Genomic DNA, 17,440 nt, shown 5'->3' with positions numbered 1-17,440 from the left:
TTCAAATCGTATTTTCCCACACTGTATATGTGTGTGTTTGTATACAAAAACTATTTAAAATTAAGACCCAAGTGTTAGTATCTTTTTTTAACTATAAGAAAGCACAATAGATGCCTTGTTTGATTTTGATTTAACCCAATCTTGTCTGCCAATATCAACTGTATTTTATGAACCTTAAAACTTAAGCACTCTGACTTCTATGTAATGGCTTGCAAGTATCAATACATCATGTATCAATACATTAGTCTCACTCAAGAATCTTTCTAGGGCTGGGAGCTTACTTTGCAGATGAAAGTGTACAGCCCTGGTTTCTTTAAAATATTTTATATTTTATGTAAGTACCAACCTAAAGCAACAAGAGCATGTGACTGTACTGCATTTTTAAAAAAGTCCACACCCTGCCTGAATTCCTTGAAAACATATTCCTGAAGCATTAGATGCAGAGCAGTGGGTCCCCAGTATGAAAACAACTTGAGGGACACGTATTTTTTAAACTCAGCTGAAGGGGTTGCAATCCTGCAGTATTAACACTGATGCTAAATGCTCGAAGGATATAGATGAGGGACAACTCTGGAATGAAATGTTTACAGTTAAGAGTTCTACAGCCAGGAAGAGATAGGCTAAAGCCTAAAAAGTTGCCTCGACAAAAAAGGATCCGTTTTCAAGAAAACTGTACACCCGACTGTTACCATTTAGGCACCTAAATGAAGAACAATGGGGGCTGCTGGGTTCTGAGCTCTTTCATGCATCTGGTCCAAATTCTTTCCTTCCATATGAATCAAAACAAATGTTTAGGCTACCAACTTTCCACTGCCCTTTCAGTTTAATGCCAGCTTTTCAAGCTTTTAAATTCCTTAGCATAATAAGATGAATAAAACATTAACTTAGCAAAATGTCCAGTTAGGGACTACTTGCAATATTTTCTTTTTTATTAGTAGCAGACACAAATTTTTTTATAAAGTCATTGTAAAAAATATATCTTTCAAAACAATATCTTTCAGAATGAGATTTTTGGTTTAATACATTTAAAAAAATATGAATCCATCTTATTTGGCTATCAAAAACTAATCACAGATTTGCTCACAGATTTGAAAATAAAACAGACCGAAAATCAGCATAAAGCAAAACACAGTAGCAGAAATGGTCAGAAAGCTACCAGTTAAATCAAATACAGAAGCAGAAAGCAGATTACATCCTTGTTGTCAGCACAACATGGGTCCATTTGGGCTGTGCTGTGATGTGCCACACCACAGTAAGGGAAATTTTAAGGCTACACAATTCCTGCTGCTCAGGACATCTGTGTCCATCCTACAGTGCTGCGGAGGCTCATACGGGAGCTGCAATACTCTGCAGCAGTAACAACAATCTATCCTGAGCTTAGGGAGGCCCATGCCTCAACCCTAATACTTCCTAAGATGGTTGGAAGCTGTACTAAATAGTCATACAATTTTGTATTTAAACATTAGAGGGCAAACATTGAGACAGACAGACTAAATGCACTAGACTAAGTGCTAGTGCCGTACATCCGTGGCTGAATCAACTGGCACAGAAACACAAAGCATCACTCAATACTAACTCTGGGAGAGTAAAGGCCCCCTTCCAGTCCTCTTCCCGCTACGGGAAAAAGCTGTTCCGCAGAAATGTGCAAATTCAAATATTTTAAGAATTCCAACAGAGAAATTAAGCAGGCTCATCACTGAAATCTTCAGCACTTTCTAACAGGGTCATGAACAACCAGACTCAGCTGGACAAAAGCAAAGAAAGCTGGATATCTCATTTTAGCTCTACAACACATAAGGCAGCAAAGGAAACAGCGGCTAGTGAAAATACAAAACCACGGGTGGAAATATGGCTTTCTTTCTGAATGGAATGAGAGAAAGCTGCTTCAAGAAGCACATAAAGAAAGTTGGCAGGAAACATCTTTAATAATTTACATGAGCTATTTAAATAATATTTGGGGATGGAAAGAAGCAGACAGTTCATCTTCAGCTTTTTCTATAGCAAATGAGCATTCCTCTCATCAATGCTTTTCTTTTCCAATTTTTATTCAGGGTTAATGCTTCTATTGCTTTCTGATTCTTACATAAATTATCTTCTATAAGTGATACTGCTCTAAACAGCTGTTATGCCAAAGTCCCCTCTGACTTTCATTTCAGCTGAATGAATGACTTGAAGATGAGAACAAAAAGTAATCCCCAAACTAATTCTGCATAAGGACACATAGGAATTGCCTTCTAATACTGGAGGATGAAGAGAAAGGAGGAATTATTTAGGACAGTAAGAGACCATGAAAACAAGGCTTTCTAAAAGAAAGTTCAGAGAGTTTTAAGATGAGTATCAGGCCAGAATTCCTGCAAGTGAGATTTATTACATCATGCAGTCTGTTTCCTGAAACTATTAATGAAGGCAAGTTATTTTTTAAAGTCCAAATGAGCATTTAATAAATTAGTACCATGCTCATGAACCATATACATAACCCCTTTTGTCATACTAAACTGAAAAAATCACCCCACACTCAAGTCTTTTAGTCTCCACTACTTCACGCCATCTGTCAGTTGTCTAGTAAAAGAATATAATATGGATTGCTGTTTGAAGGGCATTTTACCTTTTCCCCTGTAAAAAGGATTCTTCTAGGTAAATTTACACTGTGAGTTTTTTGCAAGGGCTTTTTTCCCACCTCTTTTTACCTGTACTGTGTTTTCTGTTGTTCCAGTCATTCCTAGGTCCACATAGGCAGACAGCAAAGTTCTTGTCATTAATTCTCTAAGAGGGCTGTTCAGTCACCTACCACTGTCTCATCCAACCATCCTCCATGTTAATTAGGCTGGAAATAACAGCATCCCTAATGGACTCTGTGAAGTCTATAGTTCCTCTCCTTTTTGGAGCGAGAGAAAGCTTTCCCTGGAGTAGAGAGGAATGGGAGAAGAGAGGGAAAGAAGGGTGTTCTTTTCCTCTTTTGTGAAAGTCGGAAGTGAGGTGAGGAGGGTAGTGATGAAAGTCAGCATGATTATGACAGAAAAAGCTTTCAGCTATGACAGGTTTGCAGCATTTCCTGAAGGGGGGCAGCCTCATGATCCTTTTTAATATCCTTATTAGTCTCCAGTTCAAGAAGCGTGTGTGAGGACATGTTTAACTCCCATTGAAGTCAATGGTTCTTAAGCATATGCTCAATTTTTTTCACAAATCAGGACTTTAATCTGTTCCTTATGTACATTTAGGATTACAGAGAAGTCTTCTGTTTTTGAAGTTGCTGGAAACATCAGCTTGATGATGGGAGGTGGGGGAAGGGAGAAGGACTCCATCACTTTCAGAAGTCTGCAACTTTCTTGTTTAAAAATTTCCTAATTTTGGCCAGACAAGTATCTGTTTACCAGTTTCTCGAATGCAATCTATTAGCTTCTAATGTGTGCTGTAGAAATGCCAGTTACTCACACAGTGCTCTTCTGGGATTGTATTAAAGTCACAAATATGGTTAGGGTCTGATCCCCCCCCCCCTTCCCTATAAAGTTGATAGAATTCTTATCAAAAAAGAGAGAGGTTTATTCCTAGCGAGAGGAAAGAAGAGTTGAGACAAAAGCTGTAAAAATGTCTCCATGCTACACTGCAAATACACCTCAAATCTGGCATTTAGTGCTTTTGGCTGTTTCAGTCCTGGAAAAGAATCCTCTTCATTGAGCCTAAAGGTTGTGCCAAACTGTATGGTGATTTTTGTGATATGGAAAAAAGCCCACTAGAGACTACCCAGAAAGCAGCCAATCTTGTGATCTGATCCTCATGTGAATTTATGTCTCCAGAGTTTAGATTTAATATCTTCTGTAATTTTACCATGCACTGTATTTGCTGATATTATGCTGAAAAACTCTAGATATTGAAAATAACTGCAAAATTGCCAAGCCCAAGCTTCAAATGGTATCAGTAAGAAACCTGTACCTTTTTTGCCTTCCCCTTGCCTCCAGCATCCCTCCCCCTTCCCAAACTATTCTGAAAACACATTTAGGAACAAAACAGTACAGTAGAACCAAGCGCTGGTCCAGTCAAATACAGTGGACTATCCCAAGTCCCTATCTACTTTTATTTTAGAATTGATATGCACACACATGTGCACACACTCACACTCTACAAATGTATATATGTCTATTATAACACTGAAAGAGAATCACAAAAATTCTTTTACCACTTTCAAAATTCCTCTTACAGAATACCAGAGTGAAGGAACAAATTGCCAACTCTATTTAAAGAGTTTACCCTTCGCTTCCAAATGAGTCTTTACTTTCTTTGAAGCAGGTTTGTTCTGGAACAAGCAATTATTACCTAAAAACTTGGAATTAAAAACTATGTTTTAAGGACGTTAAACCTCTTTTTTTTCCACCCATTTGGCTTAGTTTCAAATACGCTATTTTTATGCTCTGCTCAACACTGGCTACATCACTGGTATTAAATACTAATTATCAGCATTGCCATGTGTGGTTCATGCTTGACTTCTATAGCCGTTTACGGACTGTAAGCGCTACTGGTGGTGCACATACTCGAGAGGTTGAAATCTCACGAAGAGACAAGAGAGCACATGAGACACCTTTTTCTTTTGTTTGCTCTCAGCCTTGCACACTTTTCTAACACACCATAAATGCATAGAAGAGCCGTGACTGACCTACAGTCATAAGGTCCCTATAAAACAGTTGGTGCTTTGGGAACAGTGAGATAATGAAATAAAATTGCTTCGGGAAGTTTCTTTTACGAATGTAAGCTGTACTGAAGACTGAGAAGAGTGTGGATGGAAAGAAGAAGAACACACTCAAGATAGTACATAGAAAGTGGTAAGGAACAGGATCAGAAATGTAGGCTGAGCCACAGCTGGGCAAAGCCTTGCAGGGAAATAAAAGTTTAATTCTGAAGAGAGAAGCTGGAACCAGAAAAAGTATTCTAGGAAGGGAATTTTAAAAAGGTATGATCAACAGATAGGATCATTTGATCAGCTTTGTTTTTGGCAGGGATAAAACAGGAGCCAAGAGAGGACCAGGACAGAAAAAAAACAGGATGGGATTTCTGCTAAGTGGTGTAGGAGACACTTCCAAAACAGTCTGGAAACATGTAGGAGACAGAGAGGAATGATAAAAACAACTTGCAAACTCAAGCGGCAAGTAAGATCTTCTAAACCATAGCCCTCCTCCTGCTCAGAACAAGAAGCAGCCAATGGCTTGTGCTGGGGAAACCAAGGGCAGTGTTGTTTTCCCCCGTAAAAAGATGGTTTGTGTTTACCCCCGTGTCTGTTTTGTGAGCACTTTTTTACCTGTGTCTGTGCATTTTTCCCAGGAAAGGAGATGCTCTAATCATCTAAAAAGAAACCAATTTTGACTGTCTCAAGCTAACTCTTTAGGGCTTTATGGAGAGTAGAGGATTAGGAGTTATTAAATGAAACAGCAGTGGAGGTGCTAAGGCAGACAAGCGAAACCTTTCCTTTGTGCTTGTTGGACAATAGGCTACACTTTCCCTGGGACTGCTCCAGTACGGCCTTTCCCAAACTTGCAGAAATACACTTCCTGAGGTATTTAGGGAACACGTACCCCCACGTAACTTCTGGACAAGTAAAACTCCATATAGGTTCAAACAGAGGCCTCTGATAAGAGCAGTCTCTTTTGCATTTCTAGCCCAGTGTGGATTTCATCTCCATCTTTGTAGTAAGAGTCTTCTGCTGTATTAACAACGATGTAGCCAGACCCCACTGTGTGGGTAGCGTCAAGCTTTCCACTTATCTACATGATCAAGCCAACTGTTTGTTTCAAGGTTAATATGAATGCCGCTTTTTGTGTGTGCTTGTGTGAATTACGACTACCAGTTAGTTTTGGAAACACGCTTGAAAAGTGCAAAGCAAACCAGAACCTGCATAAGTAATATTTTTATGTTATCTACCCATATGTTGTGTAACTACAAGCATTTCTTAGCCGCATACCACTGAGCAGAAAGAATCAGTGACAGAATAGCAAATGATGTGCCTGTGCTTAAATTTTTGAATGTAATACTGTTAATTCCACTGGAGTTACACACAATGACCAAAGCTTTGACAGGATTAGACCTTTAGTACACAGATTGTTATAAAAGACCCAATCTGGTAAAGTGCTGAGTGACTTTTGCAGGAATGACAGAAACGGCATTCCCGAGAACTCTGAAGGCCTGGGTCATGCTGTAAGTTATATTTCACTGAACATACTTCAGAACGGCGGGACGCATTTAGCCACTGTACTTGAAATGCACAATCTCTATCCAAAAAAAAGTGTTCGTTTGGGTGTCATGTCTGGCAGAGCTCTGGTGATATGTTTGCAAATACAAAAACATTAAATCCTTGATATTTTTCATGCCAACAGACAGCAAACTCAATTGGCGCCTTCTCTGCATGTCTAAATTTCGGTTTGGAACCAGTGAAAGAAAGATAGCTTTATAGGGTTTGAACACTGTTAGATTTCTGTACATGCCCTCATATTAAAGTAATAAAGATGTTTGCCTTGTAAAGTTGTAGCAATGTATTGAAGTGTAAAAAGCAAAGGGGGTCAGAATGAGGGGAGGAAAAAAATTAAAACACAGAGCTAAACCAAACCTACAGGAAAGTTTGGCAGCATATTTCTTCATAATTTAAACCGATCCTAAATATTCACCCTCTTATCTCCAGCTTTTTCTTCTGTGTTTGTTCACGTCAATTTTTTAAATTTCTATTTCAAGTTGTTGCATTTACTACTTTTAATAATAACACATTCCACAAAACCAAATAGTATAGACAGAATAGTCACTATTTTAAATGCCTAATAATACACTCTGTTATAAAAGCAGGTAAGTTAATATATACATACAAGTTGATATATAATAGAAGAAAAGATAATAAATACTACAGATTCAAGTTGCCTTGTGGGCAGCTGCTAATGAAACCTTCTATTTTTATCTGATTTTGTTCATCAATTCACAACTCGTTCATCCTGCATTACCTACTGGATTTATTGTCCAGTTCTATTTAGTTGATACCTGCAGTTCCGAAGTTATTGTAGGTTAACATCTAATGGAAATCTGATTAAGACAAAAGAGTGGTATTTTTTGTTTTGCAATAAAGTGTTCTTTCTGCAAGGATGCATGGAAATGCATAAGGACAGACTCCTTCAGAAACGTAATGTATAAAAAAAGAGTGAGAGTCAGGAGTTAGAGTGTTAGTATGTGTTTTTCTAATGTCTTAAGAAGCACAAAAAGCTTGACCCACACAGCTGCTGCTTGAGGTCATTGAGGTCATTGTGGTACCTTCCCAACACTAGAACATATATAAAAAAAAAAGAGAGAACTTAATACTACCATGTCACTTGTAAGTCAATCATCATCAGTAGTTTCAAAGTGCAAAGAGCTTGCAGTGTTCTCAGTTCTCCCTAAGTTCCATATAAAGTGAGTATGCTGCCTGCCCGCCATGCAGTTTCACTAGATTTTAAGGTCTGGTTGAAAAAAACTATCAATTTCAATGGAGTCAGCGTGCCTTATCCCGTATTAGACTGCTGTTCTCTTCTGACAGAAAGCAGCGTTCCTCATTCTAAATACCAAGCTTTACAACACGTCCTCGAGCCATCACAGCCTCCACAGCCACACTGACTTGCATTTACACCATTTCCACCAGTTCTGTGCACTAAAGCATCACAAACTATAGCACAGCATAGTTTATCAAAACATCTGACTTAACTTCTTTTTCCTTCAGTAACCAGCTGATAATTTAATAATTTAATAGTTTTAGGAGATATTTACTGTTCCTACCATTCTTTTTACAGTAAAAAGCACATTTGCGCAAGTAGGCTTTGGTTGTCAGTAGATCCTAACGGGATGGGGCCGACAGTGTCCTCATATTCTGCACTGACTGGAAGAAATTAAAAGGCTTAGTAAAAAAACGCAGACCCAGTTGCCTCATGAGCCTCACTCCCCCTGCTAAAATATTATCCCCCAAAGAAGCACTTGGGGAAAGGTGTGGGGATTCACGGTCCCTTACATTCTTCTAGAACTTGCCATTTTTGTGCTGGGCAGGTAGGAAACCCCACAGTTCATTCAGCTTTCTTCACAGCTATATCATCAGTCCACATATGTCTGACAGATTTTTTAGTGTCTATTTTTAGAAGAGCCAAAATAGGAAACAGTTTTTTCTGCATGGTAAATTTAAGTGTCTAATGCCCCCAATTCACCAAAATGCATAACCATACACTTAAATTCAGGTGTGTTAGTATCAAAGTAGTGGAGTTTTCTGACGTGAAATCCCGGGTCCATTCAAAAGTGAGCTTTGCCTTTAGCACATGCAAGGTTTCATCTCCCACCGTACAGAATCAAATGCACCCTGGCACCCTTGCAGGATCACAGTCTATGACCGAAAACCCACAATAGCAGCAGAGGAATCTGAAGTACATCTAACATGGTTTATGTAAGGCAGCATTTGTTCTGGCTCGCTTGCTAAAAATAAAAAATAGCTATTATAGATCTGAGAGAGTGCAGAAGGAAGAAGGACTTTTAAAAGACTGCAGTAATCTGTTTCAGTTTTAGTTTTTCATATCCTATTTGCTATAAAATAATGTTCAATCAACCAATTTTTCTCTAGTCCAAGAAGCAGCTTCAGAGAGAAAGAGAGAAAGAGACAGAGAGAAAAAGAAAGAGAAAAAAAGAGAAAGAGAGAAACAAAGAAAGAAAGAAAGAAAAAGAAAGAAAGAAAGAAAGAAAAAGAAAAAAAGATTTACTTGGCTTCCAGTTAGGGTTTCATAATCCACTGGATTTTACTGGTTTAGTAAAACTATGCTCTTCCATCATAAATGAAAGATTTGACTCATTCCTTTGAGACTTGTTTCTTCTGCTGTTTGGTCAATTATTTTGTTTCATTTGTTGAAAAGAAAGATGAAAGAAAACATAGGTTCAAATACAAAATAACTTTTCTGTTAAATGACTGTTAGGTTTTTCTAGCGCTTGAAGGTTTGTTGAGCACAGGTAATTTTCAGTACAAAGTTAAGACTACTTTTTTTCTATGTATTGAGTAAGAAGTCCCAATGATTTCAGTCTGTGTAGTATTGAATGATTACATTCATCAGTAAACAACAAAATATTCAGTAGCCATTTTTCAAATGTGATTTCTGATTTTTGATTTGATATATAATTTCATGCCTATTTAGTAATATGCACAACTTCCAAGCAAGTAACATAGCCCTAAAATTCAGAATTCTGTGCAGAAAATAACTCACGTTCCAAACAGGAGGTCTGTTACTGTCTTCCATAGGTCCGAGATTTCAAAATGAGGGATATTTATTACCTAATATACAATGAATATTACATCTTTAATATCACTGACGTTAACATTAATATAATTTTAACAGCTAAAGTTGTCTATTTATAATGTTTATGAGACTGTTTTAGAAGCAACCCTGCATGTTTGGTAGTAAAGTGTCTGCTACTTCATCCCATCATATATATGACTTTTTCCACTTTGCATCATTCACAGGGTGTTAGGATAAAATGATGCAACTCTGTACTAGTGATATTGCAGTGGTTTTTTTTAATAGCAGAGAATGAAAAACATCAGCACGATGAAAATTTTTGTCTATTAAAACTGTATTTTGAAAGGATACTTTTAAAAAAGGTCTAGATAAACTGCTCAAAAGACAAACATTTTGAAATATATATTAATAAATAATAAGAACAATAAATATGTTTCCACCACACCAGAAAGCTAATACCAATGGCAGCGGTCTTTTTTTTTAAATGAACATTCCTTTGCCGTGTTTGCCACTGCCCTCTGAAGCATGCAACACACAGTGTATCGCAAAAAGCATAACCACGAGCAGGGCTGACCGGTACCGCTCCTTCAGTCAAACTAAGCTACAGTCATTGTAAGAACACATATGTTAAATTCTGGCCCTACTAACAATCAGTGGGATTTTTGTCACCAATTTCTTCCAGGTGAAACTTCACTTAGCATTTATGTTTGTAAATCATTTCTTTTAATAACTTTTTTTGGTGATTCAAATACTTCAAATACACACAAGAACAGACTGCGTGTATCCAACGCATCAGGCTACTTTAGAATTCCAACTTTCATTAAATACAGCAGAAGAACACATACCCAGTCGCCAAAGATCCCAGACACAGAGTTTTCAAAGGACTTTTTGCTGCGCCCACCTATGCAATCACAGCAAATTTGCACAGCTAAAGGTAACACAATTGCACTGCTGATTAACTGGAAGGACACTTCTTTCTGTGAGGTGGCTGTGCACCGTGTTGCTCGTAGCTGTATCCTGCCACCAGCAGCACTTGAGAAATGGTAATGCAGATCTGTAAGTCTTTAAAGCCTACTAAAAAAGCCTCGGAGCTTTTCATTTACTAAAAGCTTATAGTTCTTTATAAATGGAAGGAAAATGCTGTTATCGCCATTGTATAGACTGGGAAGCAGCCATAAAAGAGACAGGGCACAGGCTTGAGGCAGACCGTAAGACTGGGTTCAGTGCCCAGCTATGCATTGATGTAATGAAGTAGCCTCAAGCACTGTTTATCAAACTTCTCTAACACCACACTATTTTTGTTAGAAACCTTATTAGCGACATATGCAAGTATTTATATTTAAAAATTATGACTTTCCTTTTGCGCCCTTTCAAGTTGAATTCCGAAGTGTATTAGTAAAAGGACACAGGATAGCATAATAAAAATAAGGACTGAACCCAAATACACCAAGACTACATTTTCCTGATGGATTTTAAAATGCTTGTCCTAGCAGATTTAATTTGCTTCATTTTCCAGGACGAGGAAAACTGCTTGGATAGAATATATTTTACTGTACTGAAGGAAACATGCTACAGACACCATTCACACTCCAATGTAACACGGTATTTGCCAAAAGCAATGATCTTGCAAGCAGTATCAGATTATTAGCCAACAGCAGCAAAGAGAATATTGTCACCTTCCCTTGAATTTCAAGACACAGAGTGCAATCCTGCTCTTGAGGACTTCAGAGGTACAATCGAGTCATCACATCACTGAAAAATGAGCATTTCCAAACAGCAAGCTATATTCAGTTTAACGGGCTCAATTAAAACACTTATTAAATAATTGGCATATCTAAAAAGGGCAACAAGTCTGACAAAAAAAACCCAGAATCTGATTGCTTACTGTGCAAAATGCTGGAAAAGTTACACTAAATATGTTAGGATAAATTTTATCCTGGGATGCTAAAACCAATTAAATTAGAATTCAATTTATATACATAATGATGCATTAGGAACGTTCAAACTATAAAGCAATGCTAATATTTTATCAGTAAATATCTGCAAGAATTATAGAGCGTTGTTGCTTCCCCACTATCCAACAATAGTTTAAAAATCCTAAAAGAAAACTACAATCATGACTTCTGGAATAAACTTTAATGAAATTTTAAATTCTCCAAGTATTGCCAAAATTTTTGGATCTTTTATCCCCATGTGTGTGTAACTTGTTCTGCATTTGGTTCTAGTACTGCACTTCTTGCTCAGTCAGAAAGGGATCCTTGATAGGTTATCCTAAATAATACTTAAATAGCTTAATACTAAATAATAAAAAAATTACATGCAATTACATTTCCATGTCAAAGATTGAAGGTAGAGTAACAGAATTAGGCTCCAACAGCTTAAATAACCTTAAGCACTTAAGTAGTTCCACTAAAGTCAATAGAACTTCTCACATAAACATTTGTGCTCCAATGTACTGCTGGACTGGGACCGCAATGTTTCTAAAGCAAGGGGGGAGGAGAGTGTAAATCCTAGTAAATGATATATAAACAGACAGCAGAATATAACTAGAGAGTATACTTATTCCCATCCACAGATAATTACTCTTTAGATAAGAGTAAAGAATTCTGGGAATATATTAGTAAAACTGAAATGTTAGTGCTCAAAATTTTATCCGTTACATTCCCTGATAGCAAAGTGGACATATTATTGTAAATTTTGATCTATTAAACAATCCAGCCAATAGCCCACTAGGTAACCCAAGATTTGCTAAGCAATCAGCCTTATTAGTTTTCTCCTAAAAATAAGATTATTATTCATCAAATTTGGAATTTGTTTCATGTATGTAATCTATAGGGTTTTTTATTTTAAGTGATGCTTTGATACTGGATACCAAACAAATTAACTTTTTCAAGAAAAACTGTGCTTTATTATGTATTTTTTCTTGCTTCCGTTTACAACCATGCTGAAAAGCACCGACATGTTGATGAATCAGTTACACAGTTCTTTTTGACTACAACTGTGCAGCTCATTTTTCTTACTGATGTGTTTCAGAAACCAATCAGAAGTCCTCAAAACCAATGATTTCACAGCATTTATAATCATTTATCAGAATGATCTGCTTTTAGTGACCATTTCAAACAAGCACATATGCTTTATGATATTTAGATGTGTTCAAAATAAATTTGCTGGAGATGTAACTTTTTATTGCTTGTATGTTGAGAATAGGTAGGTTAAAAAAGATGTTAAAACATTAGAAAATAGAGTATTGTTTTCTTTCCATGTGATTTGTCAATGAAAGAAAAGCAGTATAACAGCTATTGAAACACTGGATTCCTGAAATGTTTTTGTAGGTTTAACAGTGGTGTTTCTATCTGATAGTATTGTAAATACAGTAAAAAAAAAGATTAGATGTTATTACCTGCTAGCCTTTCACTGGAAAACTGCGCCATATAAAAACATTTTTCCATGTGAAACAAAAAAAACGAAAAGCTTCTCATGCCTGAGGGTATGTTTAATTACATTAAACTTTTAACTCACTGGAGTCAAATTTACTTTTAACATACATGTATGTATTGCAATTAAATGTTTGAATAGTTGTAGTGCTTATAAGAACTCCTTCAATAGTACTCACCCTCCCCCCAACCTTTTCAGCACAGTACTGAAATTTTTTGCCATAGCATTTTAGGTTTCCTCAGGGTTACCAGATTCACTTTCTTTTAGTATTTCTCAGTAAACCTAGAATATACTTTCTATCTGTGCATTAATATGCTTTTCTACTGACTAAAGTTTTAAGAAAATTTGGATCTAAGTATGTCAACAGACAATTGTAGTAGTAATTTTGAATTTGATGTGTTCTATATCGTCTGAGAATCAAAACCTACTCAATAAAAACACAGAAATAAAATGGCCTCAAAAGTCACAGGCAACTAATGAGAGGGGAAGGCATTAGAAAAATCCAAGATATTCCATATAGAACAACTCACACCACAAGCAACAAAGTGCTCCAAGAATATGTTTTTTATACACTCAGCATGGTTTTCATCCACACCTCATTAGCACACAGATAATTCTGACCATTAGCACGCTTTCAAATAAGTGAATTTATTCGCAACCTATCCTCAGATTTTGTATCGTCTTTTTTCCTGCCACAGCCTGGGCAGACGCAGAGTTGAGTTACAAAGGCAAGGTCGTAGGCGACACAATTCGCTGGGAGATGTTAGCATCTAAAGATCCGCGTGCCATCGGTCACCAGCTCGCCTGCGAGTCGGTTCGCTGACCCACTTTTGGGCCTACGCAGGTTGAAAGGAATGTGCTGAAGATAATGAGAGAGCGGCTGCAAAGCAGGGAGGCACTGACAGCTGCAGCGTATAGCATCCCATGACTAAGTACTGTTTCCCAGGCCTTTATAACAAGAACAGTTGACAATTTCCCCCTGCTCTGTAGCAGCCTATTCAGTATCTTCAAAGGGGACTTCCCAAACTGCTTAAAACCTGGGTTAGGGCAGAAGAAAACTGTAAGTCAGACAGCTTGTATAAAACTACTGTGAAAGCACATTTCACCTTGGTTTCTCGGTCCCCCACAAAACTGTAACAAAGCATTTCGCAAATGGTATTTCTGCCTTCCCATTCCCCTGCAATGTGATTTTCAGGAAAAAAAAGCCACAGCCAGTCCATCTACCAAAATTCTGCTTGCCCTCTGGACTGCCTTCAAAAGATAGCTAAAAATATGCTCCCGCCATCACAATAAATGAGCAAAACTGGATATCTCTGCTGGTAAATTTAAAGTATATCTATACAGTTAAGCAGCAGTTACTGTTTTTGGAGATAAATGATACAAGTGATTTTCATGTTTTGCCTTCTTTAAACTATCTATAAACTCAGCTTTAGGAATCAACGTTCTTCATCTTAAACATTCAGGAATGAAAGGAAAGCAGCGCAAGAAAGGGGTAGCCTAAGGTTAATTCGGTTCTGAAAAGTGGAACAGAGTCAGTGTTCAAGAAAACCCTGAACACTGTGTGGCTTTGTGCGATCTGCTTAGGAAGAGGAAATACATCTGTAAATAAGCAATAGTATTAATAATTGTCTCAGAATGCTGGCACTGTAACTTAAACAATCTTTTTCCTTCTTAGTTATTTACTATTGGAATTTTATACAAATGCCTATTGAAGTAATTCCAAGTGTGATGAATATGACTCAAAAGTGGGGAGAGGGAGGATGAGATCCTTTAAAGTACAGTAATTTGTTTAAAAAACGGATTAATGGGAAAAGTAGATCTTTTTATTCAAATGAGGAGCGATTATGGATGACAAATACAGAAACACACCAACTGAAAAACAGTTCTTGCTGCCATACGTTAGAAGGWCATTAAGTATCTAGCACTACCGTTAAGGTTTAATAAAGGGGTGGGGTTAAATGTTCAGTCCAAAAGTCAGTTTTTTCCTGAAGAAAAAACAAAGATTTTCCAGCTACTCAGTTGTCGTCAAAAGATACCTACTTTCAGTTTGAGAGACTCCTAATCGTGTGAACAGACATAATATTTTTTCTAAAGGGAAGGGATGAGGAAATGGTTACCTGCCTTGATCTTCAGAAAGTCTTAGAAAGTGAAGTTTGGAGTACAGTGCAATATAAGCATAATCACGACTAAAGGCTCGAAATCTTGTCCACTAAATCCAATGGAAGACTCCAGTGGCTTCAGGATGAGGTCTGAGCCATTCCCCGCTGTTTTTTGTATTTGCATTGCAAAATGAAATAAACAGAAAGCAATGCAGATAGTTCCCTGACAGTGAAAGAGATCAATATCCTTTTTTTCCTTTAGCTTTAAACAAACTGACAAAAGATAATAAATCCTTGCACAAACAGGCATCCTGTTATTTTCCAGTAGCAAGGGGACACAAATTTTAGCATTGCTCCTAGACCTCACAGAATCAGAGAATTCCTTTTGAAAATGTAGTGAAGATGCAACAATCGATTTTGCCACAAGTGCTTTACAAAATACGGCTTTCAATCTTGGAAGTTTTCAGCCCATATACCAGCTACATAAGATAAAGTTAAACCCATCCTGAATCACTGTAAACGTTTCCTAATGTAATGGGTAATGAACAAAATAATGGTGTCCTTGAGGGTTCTTTTTTAAAGTAGTTTATTTTGCTTACGACTTCACCACGCACGTAATATTTCAAGTGAAAGAGGTCACGGTTTCAGCTGTGAACCTCATAAATATCTGGAAAATCCTTTCACTTTCTCTTCCTTGGGAACAACCAAACAATTCGCTATGCCCGCTCTTGAGTTTCCAAACTGCTGAGCGCTCCCTTTTCCAAGTGCCTCCCGCCTGTCCCAGTACGTCTGTGATGAGCCTTCAGCTTGTGCGCGCTGCAGCGGAAGTGCCATCAGCCGCACTGCCGTCGCGGAGCGCCTTTGGTCGGGGAGGGGGGGGGGCTTTGACAGGCTTTGCCATGCGAAAAGCAGAGATTATGGCTTTTTTTTTTTGCACGCCTAGAGATGCCTAGTCCTCCTCCTGCAACGCCTGCGGGTCTGCAGGGTTTTATGCTCGTCTTTAAATAAAAAATCGTGGTGTGTTTAAAAGTCAGAGAGCTCCTTCCTTCCCTCCGCCCCCGGCACTAGCGCACTGCGCTGAGCGGGCTCTCGGAGACGCCGGTTCCCCCGCCTGGCTGCGGGACGCCCGGCTCGGCCCCGGCCCGCGGATCTCCCGCGGCCGCGCTGCGGGGCGAAGCGTCCCGGCGCTGTGCAGCCGCCGCGGGGGAGGGGGCGGGAGGGGAAGTGAGCGCGCTATATTCTGAATTTTGGAGCAGAGGTGGCGTGTCGGGCAGGGGGGAGGGGGGACACGGCACCAGATGCTAGAATCCTCATCAAAACTACAAACGTTTCTCTCCCGGACTGCACGAAACTCTCCCCCCCCCCACCACCGATTTCATTCTCTATCACGTGCTGGATTTTCCCTTTTTATTTTTGCCCCGCAGCCCTAATAAAGCTTGCTTTAACGATGGAGATCTCGAGCGCGCGCTTGAGCGAAGGCGCGACCCGGGAGCGCGGTGCCAGCGGGCGGCGGGAGCGGCGCGGCGGCCGGGGTCGGGGCCGGGCCGGGGCGGCGGCGGCGGCGGCGGGGGACCGCGGCCCGGCAGCGCGGCGCCCCCCGCACCCTCCGCCCGGGGGTCCCGCCGCAGGGGAGAGCGCGAGCCGTTACCTGAGCTGTCGCTTTTCCTTTTGCCGGACCTCTTCTCTGTTTCCACCGGGGACAGAGCCTGCCTGCCATAGTCCCCCGGCGCACACGCTGCCCCAGTGGGGGTGTTAGTGCCCAGGCTAGAAGAGTTTGAACACAGCACGGGGGGGCTGCTGCCCAGCTCCGGGGGTCCTCCTGAGTCGGGCTGAAGGCAGAGGCTGTGCCTGGCTGCGGCGGGAGGAGACGACATCTGAGGAATGTGCCAGTTCGTCTGCAAAGCCTGGTGCTGCTGTTGCTGGTGGTGGTGGTGGTGATGGTGGTGGTGGTGGTGGTGCCCCCTATGATGCTGGCTGGCAAACATGCCCTCCTCATTGGGGTATCCCGCTATTATGCAAGAGGAAGAAGAAGAAGACAGATCAGGGTAGGACATGTGGTCAGATCTTCCATGCAGGGCAAGAGAAGACTGGGAGAAAGGGTGCAAGCTCTGCGCAGTGGCATGGGGGCTGCGCAGGCAGCCAAAGAGTGTGTGATCCATGGCATGCAAGTCTCAGGTTCCAGGCAGGAGAGTTTAGGAAAGATCCAACTTCACCACCCTTTGTCAACTTTCACTGTAAACAGATCGGGGTTGGGATTTTTTTTTTCCAAAACGGCAACGACAGACTTTGCAGCAGGCAGCTGAGCTCAGATAATCCAGGTCTTTAGCCCTAGTGGCCAGTCTCCGCTGCATAAACACTCGGACCTAGATGAGCCTTTCTCAGAGCTGCTCAGATGTCAAGAAGTGGGAGAGGTTGAAGCCAATAGAAGGTGGTCCCAGAGAACTGCTTGAAGGGGGAAACAGCTCTCAGAGGTTATAAATACAGTAGTGTGTAATGTGAGCTGGGGGCTGGCTTAGGAGCACAGCACTGACCACATGCAAACTCCCTCCAAAACGCCAGCGCCGTCCCCGCGCCGAGCCGCTCCGTCAGCGGGCGGCAGCGCTGCGCGCCCGCGCCCCGGGCACCCGCGGCAGTCGCGAGGGA

At 39.9% G+C, this 17,440-nt stretch overlaps 1 protein-coding gene across 1 annotated transcript in view; it reads right to left on the bottom strand.

The window, feature by feature from the left end:
• MEOX2 (mesenchyme homeobox 2) overlaps positions 1-16,996 on the bottom strand; it is a 55,807-nt gene extending 38,811 nt beyond the window's left edge. The window contains exon 1 of the mRNA XM_026077106.1: positions 16,446-16,996. Coding sequence (XP_025932891.1) covers positions 16,446-16,956 — 511 coding nt within the window. The 5' untranslated portion in view covers positions 16,957-16,996. The remainder of the gene's footprint in view (positions 1-16,445) is intronic.
• Between the last annotated feature and the right edge of the window lie 444 nt (positions 16,997-17,440).

The sequence above is a fragment of the Apteryx rowi genome, unplaced genomic scaffold, assembly GCF_003343035.1.
Source record: "Apteryx rowi isolate R43461 unplaced genomic scaffold, aptRow1 scaffold_449, whole genome shotgun sequence".
In the NCBI taxonomy this organism is placed as follows: Eukaryota; Metazoa; Chordata; class Aves; order Apterygiformes; family Apterygidae; genus Apteryx; species Apteryx rowi.
The sequence above is the reverse complement of the archived record's forward strand: the minus strand, read 5'-3'. Positions and strand labels throughout refer to the sequence as shown.